The 15,669-nt window shown below is 45.2% G+C and overlaps 1 protein-coding gene across 1 annotated transcript in view; it reads right to left on the reverse strand.

Annotated features, from left to right (window-relative positions):
• The window catches only part of ATRN (attractin), a 178,462-nt gene that overhangs the window by 13,773 nt on the left and 149,020 nt on the right, over nucleotides 1–15,669 (reverse strand). The window contains exon 27 of the mRNA XM_061351927.1: nucleotides 4,782–4,889. Within this exon, the coding sequence (XP_061207911.1) occupies nucleotides 4,782–4,889 (108 nt within the window). The remainder of the gene's footprint in view (nucleotides 1–4,781; nucleotides 4,890–15,669) is intronic.

The following is a 15,669-nucleotide window of genomic DNA, read 5'->3' on the forward strand; positions in this document are numbered from 1 at the left end:
GTCACAATTTCATTGCAACATAAAAGGAATTTAATAAGGGCTCAGATGCAAAATACAAGTAAACTGCAAATACCAATCTGTGGTACCCCTTGCCCACTCCTAACTCAGCCCACCACTTCATCTCCATGCTTCTCGAACAGATGGGATCTTCTGGCACTCTTTAAACCACTCAACAGCACTTTCTTCCCTAACAAAGCAAACAATTACTGGAGTAAGATGCTATTTCCCATCATTTTTTCCCTGCTATTTTTAAGGAACCAGCCAGCCTGGTGAGCTGATGAAGGATTTGCAGTGCAGCTATTCTGCCCTCAGAAGCCTAACACAGCAGAATCTAACGCACGTTGGCACGAAGGTACAGAACATGCTAAATGAACTTCACGAGGAGTTTGCTCACTCAATCCTTCCCTCAAGAGCTGTGGACAGCCTGTCGATCACAGATGCAAAGATAATCACTTCTTAGCACTGGCTTCACAAGTTGGATCTCTAAACACAGGGAAGCAAAGGCTGCTCTATGCACCAGCTCTGCGAGGTGAACATCCACCTTTGTGGATGTTGTTTGTCAAATCCTATAAAGTCTTTCAAGGTATTTTTTTCCTAAGTTAAGCCTATTTTTTCTCTAATGCAACAATTTTCTTGTTAACCCTGCAGGTGTTTTGATCAAGCTAAGCATTTGCTGTGCTATATATGTGGTTCTCCTCAAGAATCTACAAGCATTGACTTTGTGCCAATACCAATATCTGGAAATCAATGTCAGAATTATAAACTCAGAATCATAGAATAGTTAGGGTTGGAAAGGACCTTAAGATCACCCAGTTCCAACCCCCCTGCCATGGGCAGGGACACCTCACATTAAACCATGGCACCCAAGACTCCATCCAATCTGGTCTTGAACACTGCCAGGGATGGGGCAGCCACAGCTTCCCTGGGCAACCGATTCCAGTGCCTCACCACCCTCACAGGAAAGAACTTATTCCTTATATCCAATCTAAACTTCCCCTATTTAAGTTTGAACCCATCACCCCTTGTCCTGTCACTACAGTCCCTGATGAAGAGTCCCTCTCCACCATCCTTAAAGCCCACTTCAGACACTAGGAGCTGCTCTGAGGTCTCCACTCAGCTTCTCTTCTCCAGGCTGAACAGCCCCAATGTTCTCAGCCTGTCCCTAGATTCTTTCTGGAAAGCTTCTTCTAAAAGTGGCTGCAGAGGACTACAGGACTCAGATTAAGCAGATAACAAGACCTAAAAAGGCCTGAGTTACATTAATACCAGTTCAGACACTCAGATGAGGTCCAGATACCCAGGGATGTCAAATACAGACCACTGCAATATGCAGCACCTCCAAAGAGACAAAAGCTGCAGAGAAAAGCCAATGGATTTTGTAATAACTAAGCAAATTTAGCAGTAGATTTGCAATCCAGTGGGTATTTGTTGAGTGGGAAATCAACCCAAGAAGGTAGTTACGTGTTGCCTAGCTGCAGTCTGTAATATGAATAGTCTCCCTGCAGGTAAATCACTTTCTATTACTCCTAAGTACCCCAGGAAAAATACTAATTGAAAACATGGTTCTAATACTGTCCAGCTGGAAAACATTAGCTTGGGATGAAACTAGTTTGACACTGGCTGCCAATTGGCCTTCCACAATGGAAAAGGAAATTAATCTCTTGCAGACAAGACGGCCCATTTTCCACTTCTCCTTTGTAGCCCTCAAATCAACCCATTATTAACCAACAGCTTTGATTCACATGAGGAAAGAAAAACACCAATGCAGTTATGACAACACAAGGCTGGATTTCTTGCTTTAAAATGAAGGTGCTCAGAGTTGGACACAGCGAATGGCAGAGGAACTGAAGAATAGCTTAGTCAGCAGTGCAGCACCACTTCTCTCTTTTCTTGGCTAATAACTGACAAAACACAAAGTAAAATGCACTTTTACAGTTCTGTCTCATCCCAGCCCATCTTTCTTCAGCCCCCTCCTGCTAAGACCCTTTTTCCCTATGCAGGTGCAAAAAGGATGAGGAGAAAAACGAAAGCTGATCCCATGGATGCTGAGACTGCTTTTTCACTTCAATTTAAATGTATTTAGATGCAGTATCCAAGAGGCCAGACTAAGAAGTGTCATTCCGCAAGTTGCTCACAACCCCCATACTTCCTGAGCCTCCTCTTCCTGTGATTTCAACTTTGCTGAAACATTCCAGACTTTTATTCATGCTTTTATCCCCTATCCAAGTTCTCCAAGATGGTAAAAAGCTATATAAAGCACCCCCAAAATGTAGTGATCCTCCCTGCCATGGAGAAGCATCCTTGTTCTGCACCCACATCTTCCAGCAGATGAAGGCACCTGCTGGCACAACAGCCCATGTCCATGTTCTGTATTTGGCTTCATGTAACTGCACAGGTTTTGTGCCATTTGCCTCAATCAGACCACCTCATCTATGCTTGAAGTTGACTGAGAAACATTCGTATGAGTTACCAGCACAGAGGGCAATCAGCAGTTGGTAACAGTTTCTGGGTTTAAAAGGGGACATATGTCCACAGTCTGACTTAGTATGCTTAACACCAGCTTCTCCATCCCTTCTTGAGTAACCCAAAGAGGTCAGAGAAGTGAGATATGGAAGATGACAGACATGGGAAAGCAAGGAAAGTGAGTGAAAGAGGAAATCCCGTCTGTGGTGCTGCCTATGGAAGCGCTTCAAAAGAGAAGAGTTCAACATTCCTATCATCACAAAAGTCATTGAGAAGATGACAAAACACAGAGAGGCATGGAGGAGAAATCAGACCATAGAGCCCAAATGAAAAGGGAAAAAGCACTGCCAGCTGAACTAGAGAAGAAATTACACACTGATCAGAAGGTAAGAGATCCCAGTTTACTATCTCCTCTGCAGCTCTGAGTGCTGACAAACTTGTCAGAGAGATCAAAAAGCTAGGGATGACTTTGTCCTATTCTGATCCTACTGAAGAGGTGCTCTTAGTTACCTTATTTCCAGAAAATGGGAAGAGGAGGAGGAAAGGGGCCCCAGACAGACAGACTGCAATCCAAAAACATCAGCAGCCAGGCTACAGCCTCACCAATCCACCTCCAGCCTGATGGGAACATCCATACACATCCCACAGCTTCTCCAATGAAGCAACCAAAAAAAGGCTCATCCTAATTTGCTGAGTGACAATCCTATTTTACACGCTTTTATGTCAAAGTCTTGGGGAGCTATTAATGGCTAATGACTTCCAGAGCCTACCAGCCTTGTAAGAGAAATTACAGCAACTCACAAAACCCGAGTGATCTGGAGTCAAATGAAAGTCAATGGGGAGTAGAACTACTCGGAATCTCCAACGAGAGGTCCCAGAGACAGGTGAGCTTAGCTGTCCAGCCACTGAGTATCCCAATATCCCAAATCACTGAGTACCTTTGTAAATGTAACTTCATTTCCACACTATGCTCCAAGTTTGACCTCTGCAAAACATGGGGCAATTGATCCCTGACTTCAGAGAAAGGTAAGGGGGAGCTCAGGAATTATTCAAGCTTGGGAATAAAGGTTTGGATGGAACACAGTAAATAACCAGAACAAATAATGAAATTAGGAGAATATATCAAAAAGCTTCGTTCTTTACTGTGAGGGTGGTGAGGCACTGGAATGGGTTGCCCAAGGAAGCTGTGAATGCTCCATCCCTGGCAGTGTTCAAGGCCAGGTTGGACAGAGCCTTGGGTACCATGGTTTAGTGTGAGGTGTCCCTGCCCATGGCAGGGGGGTTGGAACTGAATGAACTGAAGGTCCTTTCCAACCCAAACTATTCTATGATGTGCCTACCCAGAACATGGTTCAGAACATCAATCAGGTGAAAAAAATATTACAACTTCCCGTGAAACACTATATTCTCACATAAATTAAGGAAAAGCTAAAGCTATCCAGGCATCCTTAATTGTGGCATTTCCTGATACGAAGGCCAAGATTTAAATATCCCCACTCAGCAAACAGAAGTCCTGGGGTCAGGCTGTTTTCATGTGCTTTGCAATAATTAAAATACACATTTTTTTTAATAGAAAAACAGAACTTGCTCTCTTGTCCCAGTAACAGAACATGAGAAACTTAGTGCCTGGACTAATGACTTCCAAAATACCTTAAGTCTAAATAAAATAAGATAAAACAGCTGTGTTAGGAGAGAAAACAATCAGTGTTCTCAGGTTCTTAACTTTTTCCTTTTATATGCAAGTCTGCTAGTCAAAGCATCACATCAAAAAGATCTTTTAATTCATTAGTTTCCTTTTAAACAGGCTTTGCTTAAAACTATGTGCTCTAAGAACACGCCAGCCTGGTGCAAGACAGTGATTTCTCCCCGCTCCTATTTGCACATCACAAGATGTATTTGAACTTCAACATGATGTAATCGGAAATATGTTAGCTCTATTGTAGTACACAGACATGATTATATTCCTGTTTACTTTGAGATATCACAGAAAAATGGCTTTTATTTGCAGTATCTATGGCTATTTGTAGCCAAACTATTGAGTAAAGCTGCATCCTTCTTGATTACAAGGGATAATAAAACTTATAAGGCAAACAAATCCATGCCACAGACCCAGTATATCTTTAATCTAAACCAGCCTCCAAGTTGTAATCACATACCTGAAGGAATACAAGCAGATCAAAACAGTATTTACTGGCCTTCCCAAAGTTACTGCTTCTTGCAGGTATATAACAGAGGATTTGGGATTATCAAGTTAACTAGAGTTGAAAAGAAGCATCCATGATTAATTGTGAGGACCATCCTCAAGAACCAGCTCTCACCTTTATGCTTCCCCCAATGAGATCTGGCGGCTCTTCATCTGTTTCTAAGGCAACGTTGATGGAGGCGAAGGGGCGACTTGCCATCTGTTGCATCTCCCGGAGTAGTTGCTAATTTAATAAACAGAAAAATATTATTATCATCTTGTTCCAACACAGAGATGGAAAAAAAACACCACATGTATCTGAGGGGTTTTACCCCATATGAAGGGATACCAAGGAATATAAAGAAATAACTTCCTCGTGTTTTAACAGGCTTAAGGGTACAAAGAGAGCTGTAAATATTCACATTACTACAATGGAATAGTTTACTGCGAGTGAAGCCACACAGCCTGAGCCTGACCCATTTGTGATGGCAAATGCAGCAGCTTAACTGTCCACAAAGCAGTTATTTACATTTTAAGCTGTGATACCCTGGTTGTTTGTTGTCATCTGGCTGGGGCACGACAGGACTCCATAGGTATTAGTGGGAACCATTGGAAAATGCAACTAGCAGTAGCATGGAACTACTGTAAGACAGGATTTGATATTGTTTATAACAGCACTAGCAAAACGCTGTCAGGCTTCTATTGAATAATCATCTTTATTTTAGTGTTGGTTTCCTTCTGAATGCAGCAAATGTACCAAATGGAAAGAACACGTCCTTGTTGCACTGTGTTTTATTAAAATAGGAAACCTTTTCCTGGTAAATCTCTGCAGGCCTTTATGACACGAGGCATCTTTTCATTGTCCTCTTAAGCACTCTGAAGCATTATGATGCAGCTCCCATTCTTTAACACATACAAAAAAAAAGACATTTCCTACATGGCTGGGCTGCAAACAGCATTTCAGTTTTAGCTGAGCTGTGGCTATGCTGCTTTTTGGCTCTGGTGCCTAATCTCTAATACTAAGAGCAAGCTACACAACCCAGAAGTGGGTGCAGAAGCCATAACCCTAATTCCCAGAAGCAATGGCTCTGATGTGACTCAGTGCCCCTATTTAATAAGGGAAGAGGCATCCACTTTGTATAGGGTGGAAAAACCCAGCAGTCTTACCCTTAAGTGCAGCAAATGCCTACTGAATCACTTGCTGTACACAGCTTCACACACTTAGCATTCCTACTTAGCTGCAGCAGTACTAGCTATACTCTATTTTTAAGCTAGATTGAGGCACCATCAAATGTCCTCTGTACTTGCCACCATCACCACCCACATTTCCCCATTACTTCTGGACAATTTGACATTCAAGCCCTAACTGATCATTTAGAACACTCAAAAAGGGCTAAAGAAACACAACAAAATGAATTGTGTCCCAAATAACCCCCATCTAGAATGGCAGAAGAGGCCAGAGCACATGGGCAAAAGGAAGATGATGCTACAAGATGTTGCCTGTGCAGAGGAGCCCTGAGGAGATGGACTTGGGTGTGTTGGGTGAGGAGAAGCTCCCCATGACCCAGCTTCAGTGAGCGCTTGAGCCCAGAACCCCCCCGTGTGCTGGGTGCACCCCCAGAGCGTGAGCAGCAGCTCAGGGAGGGGATCCTGCCCCTCTGCTGTGCTCTGGGGAGACCCCCCCTGCAGCCCTGATCCAGCTCTGGGGCAGCAGCACAAGAGGGACGTGGAGCTGTTGGAGCGAGGCCAGAGGAGGCCATGGAGATGCTGCGAGGGCTGGAGCAGCTCTGCTCTGGAGCCAGGCTGAGAGAGCTGGGCTGGGGCAGCCTGGAGAAGAGAAGGCTCCTGAAGGGGAGACCTTAGAGCAGCTCCAGTGCCTAAAGGGGCTGCAGGAAAGCTGGAGAGGGGCTTGGGACAAGGGCCTGTAGGGACAGGCCAAGGGGAATGGCTTGAACCTGCCCAAGGGGAGACTGAGCTGAGCTCTTAGGCAGAAGCTCTTCCCTGTGAGGGTGCTGAGGCGCTGGCACAGGGTGCCCAGAGAAGCTGTGGCTGCCCCATCCCTGGCAGTGTTCAAGGCCAGGTTGGGCACAGGGGCTTGGAGCAAGCTGCTTCAGTGGAAGGGGTCCCTGCCCGTGGCATGGGTTGAAGCTGGAGAAGCTTTAAGGTCCCTTCCACCCCAAACCAGGCTGGGATTCTGTGATTCTATCCAGCCTGCAACTCGTTTGGACAATACGTATTACATCACCTTTTTCTTAAACTCATAAACCTTCTATGGCCTTTCCCCTGTGAAGCCACCCTTTGGTTTTGGAGTGGTTTTAGTGTAGAAAACAGGAATACTGTCTCTTTAAGAAGCTTGGGATTCAGGCACTGTGGCAGGCAGGCACGACAAGGTCAATACAACTAAGCTTTGGGCATATATAAGCCTCTATGCTTTTCATACGGATCTCACATTAATAAAATACAACAATTCATTGCCATAAAAGGCCCGTGGCAAAGTTTTCCTTCATTTCTGAAAGAAAAGAAAAAAAAAAAAAGGAAAACAGAAAATATTTAGGAGCAGATTGTAGATACTGTCACAAAGCAAAAAACCCAGCGCACTGACACCAACGGAGCCGTACTAAGCACTTGCAAGCAAACTTGTGGGTAACTCACACTTGGGTAAGAGAACACGAGGAGTTTTGGAATATTTAAAGCACACCAGCAGATTGCAGACGAAAGCAAGTGTGAAACAGATTGCTGGGTTGTTGTTTCTGCAATTGTCCCCTTCAGCTATCATAAAGCGCTTTGTTGAATGGCTATAAAATCAAAGAACAAGCTGTCCTGATGAAGATGTCCATGAGACTTCAGAGCTAAAAGCCATCAGCTCTTTGAAGGAAGCCTGGTTTACTCAAGGAAATGTGCAATTTGGCAACATGACTCCTACTGAAGTCAATAGTAGCTTCAAGATATAAAACCCAGAGCAGTGCTGTGAAGGCAGAGATGTGACACAACACGAGCAGTGGGAAAAGCAGTGCTGACAGCATCGTTACTGTCTTTGTGCTCTGAAGAGGCTGAGGAAAGGCTTTGCTTTTTGGGGCTGTCGCAGCTGAGCCTCAGTAAAACAGTGGCCAGACCAGGTAAGATGAAAGGTCCCAGCTACAATCAGAGCAGCAAATGCCTAAGGGAGCATCCTGTTCCTAACACCAGTTTGTGACGCAGCACAAATGATGCTACTGAATTGCAACCCCCTCAAAATTAAGAAGAAATTTGGGAAGTCACTGTCCTGTAACCAGAATGTCACTCTTTCCCCAGTGCATGCACTGTGCATGTTTAACCCTAGAATCCCAGCATGGTGTGGGTTGGAAGGGACCTTAAGGCTCCTCCAGCTCCAACCCCTGCCACGGGCAGGGACCCCTTCCACTGGAGCAGCTTGCTCCAAGCCCCTGTGTCCAACCTAGCCTTGAACACTGCCAGGGATGGGGCAGCCACAGCTTCTCTGGGCACCCTGTGCCAGCGCCTCAGCACCCTCACAGGAAACAGCTTCTTCCTTGTATCTAACCTAGCTCTCCCCTGTTTAAGTCTGAACCCGTAACCTGTGCACGTGTGTATCCTTCAGTGGTTTTCAGTATGTTAAAATTTTAATTAAAAGAAGTTATTGTGTTGTGAGGGAGAAACTGTGGCGTTTCCCTAGCCGAGACATCGAGCACAGCATTAGAAATCAGCAGCAGTTAACATCAAGATACCATGAAGCTGGCTCCCCCTCATTCCTAATGATTGGCTTTCTGAGATTTGACATAATGAACCCCAACGCTCTTTCAAGCAAAGCTTTGGTTTCTAGATCACACAATTAATAAGACAACCTGGGAATATTTTAAATCAGTTAGGTCTGAAGAGGATTTAAAAGGCAAAACGTTTGACAGGCTTACAATAAAAACACATCAAAAAGCAGGAATTGGAGCCCCTGGCCTTTAATATTTAAGTAACTGCAAACTGAGAACCTGCAACTTTCATTTGCATTGATTTCCTTTTTTTCCTCCCACTATCACTAGCAAAACTCTGTTCAAAAAGAATCACAAGTGAAAGCAATCGCAGAGTGGGAAGTGTTGAAACAAAGCCTGAAGGCTTTGGTGCAACCACACCAAAGGAACCTGACAATAAACAATCTCAACAGTCCACAGTGGAAGAGAGCAGCGAGGTGGGGAGACAACCGATGTCACCCATCTCATTGTGGCAGCACCAGAGGTGCAGCTGTGGGAGCAGACAGTGCAGAACTGCAATGTTTTATACCAGGGATTCTTTAAACTCATACCTGTTGAGTAATGGATAATCCAAAATGAAAAGTGTGCTGCTGATGGAGGGAAAACCACCGGAGGACTTGAGGAAAACCTCTTCATGCAATAGCACGTTAAAGAAAAACAGCTCTTCAGGTTACCAGGTTAATTGACTAATATAACCTATGCTGTGTTTCCTGACAAGAGAAGCCTGAACATTTTATTCATGCTAATAAAGCAGTCACCACTCTTTGTATAACCATGCTGCTACCATCCATCTCAGCAACTGCCCCCTGCAGAGGCTCTTTTATGAGCATGGTACCTTTGGGGCTGGGGGTCTGGTATCTTCAGCCATGAAAGGGTGATGATTCTTCCAGAAGAAAGCCACACGTTTTGGATTTCATTTGCTCCTTATAAAAGATGGCTTTAAAAAACTAAGCTAAGCAAAACAGCTATCTACAGCTTGTAATGAACACAAGAGTGTACATGAGTATTTCATCTCGGTTTTCAATGGAGATGAGAAGGAAAAAGACAGAAACTCAAGGAGGAAGAAAACACGGGTGTGCTAAGTGAACAACGGGCACGGTGAAGCTTTCATTTTAAGGCAGAGTAAATGCAAAGCAAGCAGGACCCCACGAGAAAGGGAGCAGTTATGTCCAGCAGACAGGAGGTACAGCAGGAATAATGCTGGAATGAGTCCAGAAGAGGCCATGGGGATGCTGCGAGGGGTGGAGCAGCTCTGCTCTGGAGCCAGGCTGAGAGAGCTGGGCTGGGGCAGCCTGGAGAAGAGAAGGCTCCTGAAGGGGAGACCTTAGAGCAGCTCCAGTGCCTAAAGGGGGTGCAGGAAAGCTGGAGAGGGGCTTGGGACAAGGGCCTGTAGGGACATGCCAAGGGGAATGGCTTGAACCTGCCTGAGGGGAGACTGAGCTGAGCTCTTAGGCAGAAGCTCTTCCCTGTGAGGGTGCTGAGGCGCTGGCACAGGGTGCCCAGAGAAGCTGTGGCTGCCCCATCCCTGGCAGTGCTCAAGGCCAGGTTGGACACAGGGGCTTGGAGCAAGCTGCTCCAGTGGAAGGGGTCCCTGCCTGTGGCAGGGGTTGGAGCTGGAGGAGCTTTAAGGTCCCTTCCAACCCAAACCAGGCTGGGATTCTGTGAAAAAAATCCAAGCTTCACTCTCTTATGAAGAAGCAAAATCCCTTCCTGTGTTCTCCATGCTCTCTACAGCCAGCTTTAAGAACCAGGAGACTCCTAAATCAGCTCTGTGTTTTGAGCCCCACTACCCTGTCTGTACTGCAAAGATAAAGTGGCCAAAATAGGCCAGTTTAATTGGCCAAAACCCAGGGACTTCACACTACAGTTCCAGTGTCATGAAAAGAGGAGAAAGATAGAAAGATGAAGAAGACAAGGAAAGGACCAACCAAACTACAAGACATTTAGGAAAAATGAAATATTTTGGGGCAGAACCAAATACTTTTGATTTTCCTATATCAAGCTGAAGTTTGTCCACACAGTGCTAAAGATTCTCCAACATGGATTCTGCAAGCCTGGTCATCCACTCCCTCCCAAGGTTAAACAGAGGGTGGTCCAGAAACCCGAGATGTTTCCTTCTTCCTGACCAGTCTTTTACATAGCATTAGTTCTGCAAAGTTAGTTAAAGAGTGTCAATCCTCTTACACGTTCCCTCCAAGGCACATAAAACACACAACCTAACTGAATACCTACAGGTCTCTCTGCGTTCACCAAGCAAAGGGTAACAGAATTCTCTCAGCAAAGCTTTTTAGCTCTGACTTGGCCATTTACTGATAGCAAGGATTAACAGGGATTTTGGCTGAGGTCAAAGGATGGAGAGCACTCCTATCCGTCCAAAACACACTATGCAGAGTGGTTGCACTGATAGGCAGGCAGTTTGAGCTTATTCCTGCACATCCTACGTTGCTTTAAAGGCTTCATTTGAATTCAGAAGGCGGCTCATCCCATTTGTGCACAAATACTTATCTGTGTATTCACATCAACTACCAACTACCTATCTGCAGGCATGACTTAAAGAACCTTGTCTGCAGAACTTGTCCCATAGCTCTCCTGTAATGACATCTGCCCAAGCAGCACCTGAGAGGCTGCAGATGGCCAGTGTGGAAGGGGCCATCACCTCCTGGGGCTCCAGGACTTTGGGGATGGTGCCCATCTTGGTGGCAGTGGCAACGGTGGGCAGATGGAGCTGTGTGCCTGGTGGGTGAGCAGGCATCACTGTGCATTAGTCTGAAGCAAAATACATATCCCAGAGTGGGAACCTTTGCTTTAGATTACAGTGACCTTAAGGGAAAGAGGAGAAAACAACAGAGCTTCCCAGAAAACACAAAGGGACATCAGCAAAGAAATAAATAGAGAAGCTATAAATATTGCACAAAGACGAGCCACATTGTCTCGGAAATCAGTGATTTAAAGCATTTAGCCACAATTACATTAACTGCCATGTAAGTCAACAAACAAACCATTTGCTCTGACGCTTCCATCATCACTGAAAGTGAAGTTTTTCAGCCCCTAGAGCCGTGCACATATTAACATCAGTTAATTAGTTCTGCAACTGACGTTGCAGGCTGTGTTGAAAGAGAGAGGTGGAGAGAATTAATGTTCAAATGCTTGTGAACAGGCATGTCCACACTTCAAAACCATAAGAAACCAGAAAGCAAAAGCTGCTGGGAAGCTGCCTCATGCTGAAATGACAGAAGAGATTTAATTCAGGGCTGATTAAGAGAAGTAAGTTATTCATCATAATCATGCCCAGTAGGAGGGCACAGAAAAACCTGACCTTTAGTAAGAAGAAGATATCATTTCTTTATAAAATGATCAGAAGTATATGGTCCATGCAGACTAAAATATATACCAATAGCAGATAATTACACAATAGCAGAGCACACCTTTGATTGACTAGAGCTCTTCTAGCCTGATTACACAACACTGCTTCTCTCCCTGATTTTCCCAAATGGCTAAATTAGATACCTCTACCACTGATTCCTATCATCAGAGAGGGATCTAGGAGTCTGAAACAACAGCATCAATATAGATACAGGTGTGCGGGTTATTAAATGAGATTCAACTCTGCTAAGGCTAGATTTGATGATAGCTGAGCTTCAGCATTGCAAATACTGGCCAACTGTTCAAGGCCAGGTTGGATGGGGCTCAGAGCAACCTGCTCTTGTGGAAGGTGTTGGAACTGGATGAGCTTTAAGATCCTTTCCAATTCACACCACTCTATAGTTTTTAGGATATACTAAACCCAACTTCATTCTCTAACAGCAGCACCACTGAAGACCATGTGAGAAGAGCTCAGCTGGGTACCCAACACTGCATATTAGATTGCCAACCTGATATGATGGGGTCCTACATGGACATATTAAAGCTACAAACGGTCAGCGGTAACTGCAAGTTCAACCAGAGATGAGCTCAGTTAGGCACAGATGTGACAGTAGCCATGTTCAAACAGAAATGGGCCATTGATTTCCTCCTAAGCTGGAATCTCTTGTCAACATTAATATTTTGGGAGGTTTTTCCTCTTCAGAGCATCTTATTTCTGCCACAATTTCCTCCACTCGGTGACCAAAGCCACACAGATCACTGCAGATGTTTCTTATTTGGATAAAGTCGCAGGTACTATGAGGTTGTTCCCATTCATGGATTTTAAATTTAGGGACAGCAGAAAGTTATGACTATTTGATCTGATCTCCTGCATAGTATGAGCCACTGAATTCCACCATGCAATTGAGCTAGGAAAGATCCTCCTAAGAGCAATCAAATTCTGAGAGCCATGTTCCTACAAAAACCTGTTGGCATTGCCACTCTTCCAATTAAGGAGAAAACCAGAACAACTTCTGATTTTCTATCCCCAGCTGCAGACACGGGATGTTCTGCCTCCGGCTGATCGGTTAGAAGAACCTCAACCCATCATGAATCTTGCATGGCTCCTCTTCACAGACATTAACTCACATCATCACATCTCTGCATGTCCTTCCTTGGATAAAATGAGTCACCTGTGATGCTTTAGTTTCTTGCTTACGTTCTAGACAGTGAATTAATCACAGCATGGTTTGTGTTGGAGGAGACCTTAAAGCTCCTCCAGCTTCAACCCCTGCCACAGGCAGGGACACCTTCCACTGGAGCAGCTTGCTCCAAGCCCCTGTGTCCAACCTGGCCTTGAACACTGCCAGGGATGGGGCAGCCACAGCTTCTCTGGGCACCCTGTGCCAGCGCCTCAGCACCCTCACAGGGAAGAGCTTCTGCCTAAGAGCTCAGCTCAGTCTCCCCTCGGGCAGGTTCAAGCCATTCCCCTTGGCCTGTCCCTCCAGGCCCTTGTCCCAAGCCCCTCTCCAGCTTTCCTGCAGCCCCTTTAGGCACTGGAGCTGCTCTAAGGTCTCCCCTTCAGGAGCCTTCTCTTCTCCAGGCTGCCCCAGCCCAGCTCTCTCAGCCTGGCTCCAGGGCAGAGCTGCTCCAGCTTTCAGATCATCCTTCAGAGCTCACTCTCTTGCAGTGTTGTTCTGCACCATCTGCAACACCCAAGATATCACTGAGACCAGAGAGACACAGTACTCCAGTAACTGGTTACTCATAACACTAACACTATGCTCTTTTATTATTACTCTACTTATAAATGCAGGAACTGGGAAATGACGTAGGGTTATCAAACCACCACTGACATTACTATTTCAGTCTGTTTTCCTGGAATAGGCATTCTGGGAAGTAAACTCACCTTAACTGCTTAAAAAATACATAAAGGCTTACGTTTCACCATGCAGTGCCACAACTGAGTACACTGACCATGTCATCTACCCCTCCTTCAAAGTTACCTGCTTGCCATGATTTCTCCCTCCTCCAATTCGTGTTTCCTCTACAAACTACACCACCACCAAGTTAATGTTCCCTTCTCCCTGCCAGACACTGAACAGCACTGTCAGCTTTATCAAACAACAAGGTCTACATGCCAAATGACTGCTGGGAGCTTGGGGAATACAGCAGCAAATTTCATCACCAGCATATCTCGTTTCATAAAAGCCCTTTGAAGCACCAGGGCTGCCTAAATCTAGGGATGTTTGTAGCCTGACCTCTTCATGTTCCTGCATAAAGCTGACACCAGATCCTTCCAAACCACCACTGTGGCCTCTAGAGAAAGAGGAAAATCCTGATTTACAGTTACAGTTGGAAAAAATTCCAATCCTGAATCCTTTGCTTTGACAAAGGATGCTCTAAATCACAGCCTAGGATAGAAGATTTGAGGTGAACGAAATACTAACAGGTGAGAGCAGGAAGGGGAAGAAAATGAAGGCAGGGCAATAACACAGCACACATCCCTTAGAAAGTCTTTGCTGTCAACTGAAGACAGCAATATGCCTCCCGAAATGGTATCCAATGCTCTTGGATGTTACAGAGGAGGATGCCAGTGGAAAAGAAGCACTGCTACAGTTTGAACCCACTTGGGAGGGAAAAAGGTTTCAGCAATGAGGTCAGGAAGGAGAAGGATAATCCCTGCAGTAAATCAATTCACAAACTCCATCCTGAATAAGCTGGGTAGTGCACAGAGTGAAAACGTTCAGTCCTGAATAGTCTTGGCAAGAAGGGAGGCAAAATGAAGACAACTTTAGTGTGTTAAAGGTGCAAATGAGGTCTGGACACCCAAATTTAGTTATTCCAGAATCCCAGACTGGTTTGGGTTGGAAAGGACCTTAAAGCTCCTCCAGCTCCAACCACTGCCATGGGCAGGGACCCCTTCCACTGGAGCAGCTTGCTCCAAGCCCCTGTGTCCAACCTGGCCTTGAACACTGCCAGGGATGGGGCAGCCACAGCTTCTCTGGGCACCCTGTGCCAGCGCCTCAGCACCCTCACAGGAAAGAGCTTCTGCCTAAGAGCTCAGCTCAGTCTCCCCTCGGGCAGGTTCAAGCCATTGCCCCTTTTCCTACCACTTTGCTCCCCACACATCCCAGTGGGGCACGGCCATTCCTCATGCAATTACACTGGGTTGGCCATCACTACCCATGCTCCATTTGCTGGAAATGTTAAGAGGAATTATTTCTTGCTCAAAGTGGAGGAGATGAAGCCAACTGAGGGTGAAGAGAACAGAAGTTGGATGCTGGAATAAAATAGGACAGAAAATTCACGACAGCAGATGAGCATATTAAATTTCTAATGCCACTCTCGTATTTTGTGCATTATTCTCTATTACCACCTCAATACATTTAACATGTCATTTTCTAGAGACAAGATAGAAAGGTTTCCTATCCCTATTTCCTAATGTCATTCACCTCTTCCTAAGCCTCCTATAAAAGCTGCCATTTGATTTCCATTTTCCCCTCTTTAAGATGTCTGAAGGTACTTAAACTTGGTGCTCAGTGGAGAGGGAATAAACACACAATTTACAATCCCATCTCCTCCATGCCTGAAATGACACAAATTGTTCCCATTTTTACTTAGGGTCAAGCTTTATACTCTGCAAGGCCTGAACTTTTGCCCAGTGCTCCAAACTCATTTTCCTACAACTAGACATTTGCTACACAGTGTTTGCACATCCAAAAGACCCTTTAGCCAGGAAGCTGGGGAGCATCAGCACTGATACGTGGTCAAAGAGGATTAGCTGCAGAAATGAAAATGGAAGGAAGAAAGGGAGAATCTTATGGACTCACAGAATGATTTGGGTTGGAAGGGACCTTAAATACATTGTACAAGATCCTGACATAGATTCTGGATTTAGCACACTGCTTTCTCAGTAAGGAGTAATGCAAATTCGCTTTGAAC

This window comes from Neopsephotus bourkii, unplaced genomic scaffold (assembly GCF_033783945.1).
Source record: "Neopsephotus bourkii isolate Nb327-2 ecotype Australia unplaced genomic scaffold, CSIRO-AGI_Nbou_v1 NB_616, whole genome shotgun sequence".
Lineage (NCBI taxonomy): Eukaryota > Metazoa > Chordata > Aves > Psittaciformes > Psittacidae > Neopsephotus > Neopsephotus bourkii.